Source organism: Lepeophtheirus salmonis, chromosome 5, assembly GCF_016086655.4.
Source record: "Lepeophtheirus salmonis chromosome 5, UVic_Lsal_1.4, whole genome shotgun sequence".
In the NCBI taxonomy this organism is placed as follows: domain Eukaryota; kingdom Metazoa; phylum Arthropoda; class Copepoda; order Siphonostomatoida; family Caligidae; genus Lepeophtheirus; species Lepeophtheirus salmonis.
Window position 1 is genome coordinate 57,389,333 of NC_052135.2, and position 10,179 is coordinate 57,399,511.

The 10,179-nt window shown below is 32.1% G+C and overlaps 2 protein-coding genes across 3 annotated transcripts; one reads left to right on the top strand and one right to left on the bottom strand.

Annotated features, from left to right (window-relative positions):
- The first annotated feature begins 1,759 nt into the window (after window positions 1–1,759).
- On the top strand, window positions 1,760–6,561 carry LOC121117503 (mitochondrial E3 ubiquitin protein ligase 1). Of its 2 annotated transcripts, XM_071888824.1 has the most exons (5): window positions 1,760–2,927; window positions 4,939–5,157; window positions 5,236–5,626; window positions 5,680–5,894; window positions 5,961–6,561. In XM_071888824.1, exons 2-5 carry the CDS (start codon window positions 5,011–5,013, stop codon window positions 6,318–6,320), a joined length of 1,113 nt encoding a protein of 370 aa, XP_071744925.1. In that variant the 5' UTR covers window positions 1,760–2,927; window positions 4,939–5,010; the 3' UTR covers window positions 6,321–6,561. The 2 variants fall into 2 exon arrangements, with proteins under 2 accessions (XP_071744925.1, XP_040567894.1); XM_040711960.2 differs by lacking the exon at window positions 1,760–2,927 and having other exon boundaries at window positions 4,906–5,157.
- Window positions 1,996–4,041, bottom strand: Mettl3 (methyltransferase like 3). The gene is made up of 3 exons (XM_040711959.2): window positions 3,501–4,041; window positions 2,979–3,432; window positions 1,996–2,901 (listed from the first exon to the last, which is right to left on the bottom strand). Exons 1-3 carry the CDS (start codon window positions 3,670–3,672, stop codon window positions 2,205–2,207), a joined length of 1,323 nt encoding a protein of 440 aa, XP_040567893.1. The 5' UTR covers window positions 3,673–4,041; the 3' UTR covers window positions 1,996–2,204.
- Window positions 6,562–10,179: the final 3,618 nt, after the last annotated feature.

Sequence of the window (10,179 nt, forward strand, 5' to 3'; positions counted from 1 at the left end):
TTATATTATCTCTGATATTCTTATAATTTTAATATAGTTTACAATTAGATAGAGACTCAAAAATCTTAAATTTTAGCTGTCTTTGAGTTCCCTTTTAGTAGTAACTTGAATTTGTATTTTTTTCTTGATCATTGAATTGGAAGTGGAGAAATATTCAGGCAGAGAGACCAACAGAATAATCTTTATTATAGAACCTTGATAAATCTCTCAATGCACTAACTAAAATATTTATTTTTTAATATCAAAATTAATTTTATCTTAATCAGGGCTCGGTTAGTTAATTTAACTTAAATTACTCTAAAGTTAATTAGCTTAAACTTAACTTGTTAAAAAAATATCGAAATTAACTTTAACATAACTAGTTCATTTTCATAGAAATCAAAATAAACTTTAATTCAACTAGTTATAAAAAAATAAAATAATAATTAACTTAACTAGTTAAAAAGATAAGTTAACATGCCCATTACTGTTTAAAATCCTTTTAATATAATACATATTTAAATTTAGAATGTAAATATTGTATTTAGATTCTAACAAGAAAAATAACCACATTTAGAGTGTTAAAAAAAATAATAATAAATAAATAATTATAAATCATCGTCAGAATCAGATGAATCTTTCTATAGTACAACAATAACGTCATTTGAACAGATATACAGGTACAGTTACTAGTATATATGTCAAATTTTACTGCGTAGTGCGTAAGTTTTTATTCTTTTGTTTCAAGTAGTTTTACTGATTGACGAATTTGCATTCACAGGCCACACTTTTGGCATTACTAGCATTGGTCAATATTTGAGTGTTGGGTTAAACTATTCTTTAGCTTAAGTCATTATTTTGTTGGGATATCAAGGACCTTAATTGTCCATCTTTGGATGGATGATAGACTAGAAGAGAAACTATCCTTTAGCTTTGCAACACGTTGTCCACAAAGAATTTGTTAGAGGGGATTGTAAGGAACTGGTAATTCTCTACATAAGTAAAGGATAGGTTAAAGTTTCATCTGAGATGGTGCCCTACACAAAGCGAGGTGGATGTCTAAGCTTCTTTATGCTATAAAGATCGATCTTCTCAGCAAAAATATAGTTCAAGGATTATCTTAGGGGACTGTATATGTGAGTTGACAGCAGCAGAAACTAAATCACGTTGTATACTTTTTTATTTTTGGTTACCTGTCTTGGTGGTTTACAGCTCCACTTCCTTCAGCAGCAACTTTGATCAGTTTTATGAAGATCTATAAAACTTGTCTAGATCCAACAATCAAGGAATTCTCGGCACATTCGTGGTACCTAACTGAAGAACTCGTACCATTAGCGTTATTTTTTTGATAAATTTAGAAATTACATCAAAATATACATGGTATCAAAATTACTGACTTTAAGACGAAGACTCTGTAGCAAGAGGCATAGCTCAAGATATTCCCTTCAAAATCAAAGAAACAGAAAGCAAAAAAAAAGTAGTTGTTATTTCAAAATTGAAGAATGATCCATGTATTTATAAGTGTAAAGTAGTTCTTAATTTAGTTATAAATTTATATTATTATATAAAGATGATAGTTAGTAAAAAAGAAATTAATAAAAAAGGAAAAACTATTATTATTTTTCTTCTTCTTTTCTAAACTGAAGTTTAATAATGTCTTCTTTATTTAATAAACGGTATAGGTGTGATTACATATTGCAATCAAGAAAATGAAGTGACAAAAATAATCAAGAACAAGATAATCTTTGTTTGATTATAGAAATATGTTGCTTCAACACATGTTTAGAAATTGCAATTGTGCTAGAGGAGAACTTTAACCAAATTTGCTAAGATTTTGTATTTGTGTTCTACTTACCTATTTGCAGTACAAAAATTAGGTTCTGCTGATTCTGATAATGTTGGAACAACTGCATCATCTTAATGTATATATGAAGGTGTGATAATATATTTTATGGATTGAACTCGAATGTTTATAAGAAGAATCGGATTGAAACTACGATGAACAAAACGTAACAATGACAACCAATATATAAGTGTATTTTTTGTTATCTACTTTAGTAACATAAATGACTGAGAAAATGGTAAAAAGAAAACAAAAAAATATGGATATCGATGTGAGCAATTGGTTTAATATAATAAAATAATAATACTTCACAAATTGTGATGTAAAGACAAAAAAAGTTTATATGAACACTCATCTCGGCAATAATAATAACAATAATCAATCATGGTTTTTGTCTTGCAAAAATCTTATATCCGGGAGCAAGTTCGTAACCCTCCGGATAAGCAGTATTAAAACGTTTCAACATTTCCTCATCATGAATAAGAACACCATCCAATTGATTACCTAAAGTAACCCAATTCGGTTGAACATTATGAGGTCGACCAAAAAGTTCAATCTTTCGAGTACCTGGAGATAGTCTTTCAATGATACCGTAGATTTCATCTGGTTTATGAGAGGTAGCTCTCACTTCTGCTACGATGACATCAGAGTCCAAACCTCGATTTAGTTTAAGATTTCCCTTCATTCCCACAATACAATGCTCTTTGCCATGATTCAACCAATGTCCAGTTCTACCCGTTCGTATGATTCTTTGAAGCTGATTCGTCTTCACCCAAATGATTTCATCCACTCGTTCATAGCCCCAGAGTTTTAAACATTCTCTACCAAGCTCCATAGCTCTACCCGTTACCCAAAGAAATAAAAGTCCATCATCCTGTAAACTCGGCACAGGTAACTGTCTCATTTCGTCATCTGACATAGTTCCGTATGGAAGCTCCATATGAATATCCCATGGTGGATCTGCCATGATAACTGAGAACTTGCCTAAAATGGGTAGTTTTAGGGATCTTAAATCACACTGAACCCATTGTGGTGGAACTAATTTCATGGAATGAAGAAGATTACTTTTTTTCACTATGCTGCAAAGAAAGAAAGATTCGTGAAGGTAATTCAATGATTGATTATTTTCCTATGAATCTTGAAAATATGTTATTACTTTGTGGAATTAGCAGAGTCCGAGTCTGTGTCTTGTATTTGGAGATGAGATGAGTTTTGATTGTTGTTGTGTGAAGAGGACGAATTCTCCGGCTCTTCGTCCTCCACTTTATAATGAATATATTTACAGGAATCCATATGGAAACATGTATTAAGAAAAGAGCAGTCTCCAAGCGTCTCATCCGTATGACACTGGATTATCTTTGCAAAATGAAGTTTATCACATTTCCCTCCCATATTTTTACATTCGCTTTTAGTGGAATAGGAGCAAAACTCTTTTACTCCAAGGGTTTGCGACTGAAAAGAGTCCATGAGAGATTGTTCCTTGGCTGTTTTTGCTCCTAGAAGCTCCATGATTTCATCTCTTTGCTTATTGTCGGCCTTTTCCTTAGCAGAGCACATCGCAAGGAGGCTCGTGATGTCCTCCTCGGATTTTGTCTTCTTCTTTTCCACTTCTAAGAAATAAATGAATGAATGAAGTTAAAATATAAATGAATAGAATAATGCTTCATCTTGGATATACCCGGATCTGCTTTTTTGTCCAATTTGTCATCGTTGGATGAAGGCACCACCGCTTCCCCCTCTCCACCTTGAGCCAAAATAGTCTCAAATGTCTCTCTTTTCCGCTTCAACTTGTCTCGGAGACTCGTTCTCTTGGAGGTCAGAGCCTCAATTTCAGACAATGCCTCATCCATACTCAAAAAAGGTCAAGAACCTCTCAAGAGTAGTAGCAACTAGATGAGTAGATATGTTTGTAACGCTGAATGTGAGCCTGATTGATACTTGATCAGATCATACGCTATTGCGGATCGCCTATCCTATGATACTATCGGCTATCAATTAATAATTATGTTTCACTATGTTCTTGATCTACTATTGTTGTTCCGATATAAACTCATGACGTCATTTCATAAATATAACATAACAATCTATACACAGCTGACTAGGGCATCCTTCCATACTGGACATTCTCTAATGTGAGACAAACACTTAACTTCCTATATTATATGTTAATATAATTGATATCCTTTAATCAGGACCGTTGGGAAGGGGACGGGTGCCCCCCCCCCAATGGAGTATCAGAGCTGGAAAAAGTAGAATGTGACTCGGATTTTTTTTTGCTTATTTTTGTAGTGAGTAAAAAAATGAGTGCCCTTTGAAAAAAATAAAATATACTTTTTTTTTCAGAACTTTTTAGAAATAGATACAAATGTTACTTTAAAAAAAAAGAAAAGAAAATTAAACTAAATTTTCAAGACAGTCTAGGAAAAGGAATCAAAATAGGTAATAAAAAAATGATATTTTAATTAACGTCATCCGATTGAAAATGAACCAAATTATGTATCAACAAGGTTTTTATTTTTGGGAATGTCTTATTTGTCAATTATAATTAGTTTAGAGTATGTTTCAAATCTGATATTTCTATGATACATAATTCAATCAAATCCGGATTAAGGAAACTGCTATTTTTCAGATGAAAAGGGGACTTTATTCGGATTTTTCTTTTATCCTAAGGTGTATATAAAAACACAATTTATGTATGAAACATCCCATTTCGAGACAAACAATGTTTGATTAGATCCTGTTTCTGACAAGTTATCGAGGATTTTTAGGACATCTTTCAGCGAAAGTCTTTTTTTCGGAGGAGGGGGGGGGGCACTCATAATATGTATCCGTATTGATTGAAAAGCAATGTGAAATCATTACAACTACTCCATCTGACCTAGGAATACCCATTAAAATACTTATACATATAATGTTAATGAATATTTTCTTCTCTAGGAGCGACCGAGTACCAAACCTATACACATTGAGTTCAAGATAATAGTTTAGGTGACACCTGAATTTAAGTCCTTTTTATAAAATATCCTTGGTATTGATATTATGTTGAAGTGACTGACGTCATAGAAGCTAGAAGTAAACACAGAATAAAAATTGAAATGTATTATTATTGTTTTCAGTTTTTACTTTTGGATCTAATGTCAATGAGGGTTGACATTGGTCTTGGAGGATAATTACTTTCTGTTGGGGATATGACGGGTTCTTCATGGTGGGATACAATATTTCCTCCCCTCGGGGACTTTATACCCGAAATCGTTTGCCTGGGCGTGGACAGCCTTGTCTGTGCCTGTCTTTATGTATCTTATAGGGAAAAAGTAAAAACACTGGATAAACTTCAAGTACTGAAACATATTTCATATATCATTATTCTTAATTAATTAATCTCTCATGACTTTTACTTTCATTTCACTTTGTAGATGGCTCCAGTTTTGAAACTTAATTCCAACTTGAGATCAGAGATAGAGTTGAAAGGGAAATTGAGTGGAGATGGTGAAAGCATCGCAGTTTCTTATGCTTTCGTACGAGGACTCGTAGAAACGGATCGAATCCCGTTGGATAGTATTTATCGTCCTGAATTATCCGGTGTTTTGCGCATATCCACGATAATGGAACATTCTAAAACTATGGCTTTATCAGGATTTTGGTTGGACGATGCAAATGTTATTAGTAAAACCATGGACACGGTTCCATTCTCACTCAAGGAGTCAAGTGGACTATGGGACAAATTCCGTGTTGGAATTGAAGAGCCTACTCGATTTAGTCGCGTAGATACAGACGTTGTGTATGATAAGTTTATGGCCCACGAGGGTATGTCACTAATTTTCAATGACACATTATTATTTTAATTCATTCTTATATAGGAAGTATAGCATCCTATCTGTTTTCTTGGCTCTCTGGCAACGTGAGCAAGGGTGTACAAGTGACAGAGGAAATGTTGTTTCCTGATCAAAGAATGACAGCCATTGGAGAAGTTATTCTTGATAGAAATTCCAATAAAATCACCATGCGTCCTCCTTCTTCAACTTTATGCTCACCATACATCCTTACAAAAGATTCACCTCAAACCATTATAGAGGCATGCTATCCTCCAACTCACTTAGTTATATAAAAAAGTACATACAACATATTTTAACATTTACAGGATTTTTCTTCATCCACCAATAGTACGAAATGGGCCTTGATACTGTTTGGAGGAGTTGGTCTAGGAATTGCGTCTGTCGGATTGTATCGTTACTATAAAAAGTGGCTTGAGCAAAAAAAGAAAAGGGATATTCTGAATCAAATACGCGAGTCTCGAGCTCAGCGCAAAAATAAAGAGGAGGATTTAAGTCCAGAAAACGCATGTGTAATATGTTGCACTCAAAGACGAGAAGTTATAATTTTAAATTGTGGCCATGTTAGTCTGTGTTTTGATTGTGGGGAAGAAATTCAAAGAAGAAATCTACCTTGCCCAATATGTCGATCCAAAATTTCAAGAATATGTCCAATGTATTTAGCGTAAAGACTTAAAAAATATGTTTTGTTGAATATTCATTTATAGTATCCGTTTTTCATAACCCAAGTAATTTTAATTCCTAATCAACTCTTACTCAAAATTATGTTAAAGGAAATTTTTGTCGTTAGTACATTTTTAGTACATACTAAATTCAGGGCATTTTTTAAAATAACAGAAAAAAAAATTAGTTTAATTGTTCTTTGATTAAAAGTTATTTGTATTTTAATAAATTGACAATTTATCATTATTTTTTCATAATCTTATACACCAATATTTACCTCAGCAACGAAGTTGCTTCTGTACTTGTTTTTTAGTCCTAGGATTACAGCAAAAGATACAGATAGATTTGATCAAACTTAATACGAAAATTATATATGGTTACAGTAAGAGGCCATTAAATTTTGAGAGGTCAAGGTAACACAAAACGTAAAAAATGCATAATCGACCATAACTTTGGAAAAAATTGGGATACATAACTCAATTTGATTTAAGGTGGAGGTTTTGCGCTCTACCGAGTGTCTATTCTAGTACTATCTTATATCTGCTACTTTAAAGGCAGCTGTTGTTTATATCATCATCATTATATGCCTTCATTCTAGGAAGTTGTTGTTAGGTCTACTATTATTAGAGAAGCCATTTTACTAACCAATCCCTCAAAAACCAAGACACATATTTTTATTTAAATATCTAATATCCATTCACATTTAAGATTCTATGCTAATTAAATATATAATTGTGAGTTGTAGGAATTTGATAACTTGTTATTTCAATATTGTAAAATTGATATCATCTTTAAAATATTTTTCAGACAAAGATTCTAGTCGTTTTTTTCTCCACATTTCATAAATAACTAGAACGGGCACTCGGTAGTGCTGACGATCTACGCTTATAATCAAATTGACCTCTCAAAATTTAATAACCTTTTAATGCGACCATATATAATCTTCTTAAAAAGTTTGTTGAAAATGGATTTTTAACTTTTCCCGTAATCTTGGTGACTTACAAACGAACAAACAGAAGCAAAAACTTCGTTGCGGAGGTAATTATTATTGCTTTTGAAAATGCACATAAGCCCTATGTAATATTTCATACATACGCCAAGTTATCCTAATTTGAATTACACTTGGGAACAATTTTCAACAAATGATTGGAAGATAATAATTGGATTTATCTATGAGTGCAGAATCCAAAACGGATCTCAGTTTTTCCCTCAGTCATTTGAATTCTGAAATATCTGGGATTATAGTAATTCGGGACTATTATCATCCAGAGTTATTTTTTACCTTTAAAACAATCACCAAATCAAAAGTAGGAAAATAACACAAATGTAAAAGTGTTTTTATTGATTCTGTATCTTGTTCTGAACTTTATATATTTCCATTTTTAGGTTGAAAAATGCTGAAAAACGACACTCTTCTTTAGACACTCATAACTAGACTAGGATTTTGGAGCAATTTTTTTTGGCCGAAATGAGCTTAAAAAGAGCGCTAAAATTTTGAAAAATGAGCACCCAAAATACCACCTTGAGCTTTTTGAAATTTAAAAAAAAGGAGAGTTTTACATAGATAACTTAAAGTAATCGGTGTTGTTATATATTTATAATAATTTATTAATTAATTTTCGTATATTATAACGACAAATCAAGATTGTCTTCCGTAAATTTTGTCTTTGATCAGTATTGGTAGTGTTAAACATATCAAAGGACCGTTCAACGTCCACATTAGTGGTTGGAGAATATGAAGTTGGCGATGTCTTCTGGAATCATGTTAGACTGATTCACTACCACTGATTATAAATCCAGCCTTTTTTCATAAATGGAAGATCAGGATTTCCTTTAATGACAGAAGTAATTTTTCTCTTAAGTATTTTCTTTTTTTCTCCTAGAAGTTGTTGTTTTTTGGCTTCAAAAAGTATATTCATAGAATCATAAATGGGTGTTCCTTCTTTTTTGAAGTTTTGTAATAGCTTCAGAAAATAATGACAGATTATCTTTGATGAAAGACAAATTGCTTCTAAGAGCTGGATTTTCGAGAACTTGCTGGCAATTATGAATGGCGAGAGCATCATTTTGATTAAATTCGCATACCATTTTCTTTATCTCTTTAACATAGATTGTGCAGTACATGGAAGCCTTGACCCAGGACCCCTAACGGTGGGAGAGGTAGGTCAGGGTACTATTCTTTTAAAAGGGCAGTTCGTTTGTTTGATTAAAAAAAAATCTTCTTGGTTTCAGTAATATGCCTATTGACTTTTGGAAAAAGCTTCGCAATTTGTTCACAAATATTGTGTAATGCATGGGCTGAACAGTTGACATGATATAGATTAGGAAAAAGTTAATTAAGGGTTTTCCCGGCCTTCATCATGTACGGAGCTCCATCAGTGAGTATTTACTAAATTTTTTTTTGAATTGTAACCAGGGAGGACATTTTGAAGAGTATCGTTGATTAACTTGTACATATCTGAAGCTTTTGGTGTATTTTTCATAAACTATACTGTCACTAAATGAGGAAGACGATATGATTGGCTGTCTAGATTTCTCAAAAGAGCCTTGGCAACCAAGCGACCCTTGGTATCACTCGTTTCGTAAGGGCCCATCCAAAAAAGCCTATCAGTTAATTCAGATTTTATCTTTGATATATTTTCTTCATAAATCGGTCAAACATAATTTTTTCTAAGAGTCGATGAGTAAGGGAGTCAATATGCTTTTCAAGAACATTATTCAATACTTTGTTATACAGTTTGTTTAATGGGATATATACTGCAAAGAATGCCTTAGTCAAACCTTCACGAAAAATATCCAACTTTCCTTTTTTGAGGTTTCGGCTTTTAAGCTAATTCAATTTGCGATAAAGGCGAAGGTTGTTTTTGTGCAAGACGATGAACAAATGTCTTTGTAGGTTGCATTTTTTGACAGCTTAGATTTTTTTTCAAAAATTATATCTAACAGCTTTGAGTGCACAGTGAGAACAAAAGGAGGATTTATATTTTCATTGAAAATACTAATCCATTTAATTTGTAGAGATTTAGACATCTTGAAGTCAGAAGCTAACTAATTTTACTATTTATTACAAGCGCTATTTAATTAAATCCTTTCAGGATGCAAGTTGGATTGCACAACCAATCAGAGTTAGGGGAAATTTGGTAAATAAGTATTTTGTCTTTGTTACAAGATTAACCAGGGAGTTCAAGAGTGTCGTTTTTCATCATTTTTCAGCCCACAAATGGAAATATATCGAGTTCAGAATAAGATACAGAATCAATAAAAACACATTTTAATCATAAAAAATACTTATATATATGTTTTATTAATTCTATTTTTCATTTAATAACTGTTTTAAGAGTAAAAATGACTCTGAATGATAATAGTCTCGAATTAATATAATCCCAGATATTTCAAATTTCCGATGACTGAGAGAAAAACTGAGATCAGTTTTGGATTCTGTACTCAAAGATAAATTCCTTTGTACAAAATGAGTTTTCCCCTGTGCTATTATCCTGAGGTTCGATACTTATTTTATTTAACCCTATACCAGGGAGTTGTATTTACGTTGTGGTTACGAAGATTTCAGTCATATTTGGTGTTGTTTTTTAAAATAGAGATTTGCTGGAGTAGAGTAATTTTTTGAAAAAAATAATATTAGTTCAATTGAAGTTGATTTGAATTATATTAAATTAATCTTATGGATGGTTAATTTATAATATTTTTATATATACATATAATGATACTACTCTGGATTACGTGCATAATTAATATTTGAGAAGAACCCTCAATCCAATACTAATAATGAGAGACAAAGACTGAGAGCTTTCTTCTTAATGATATATTTACAACCATTTGTTAACAAGAATCTTTGGGATAGACGCT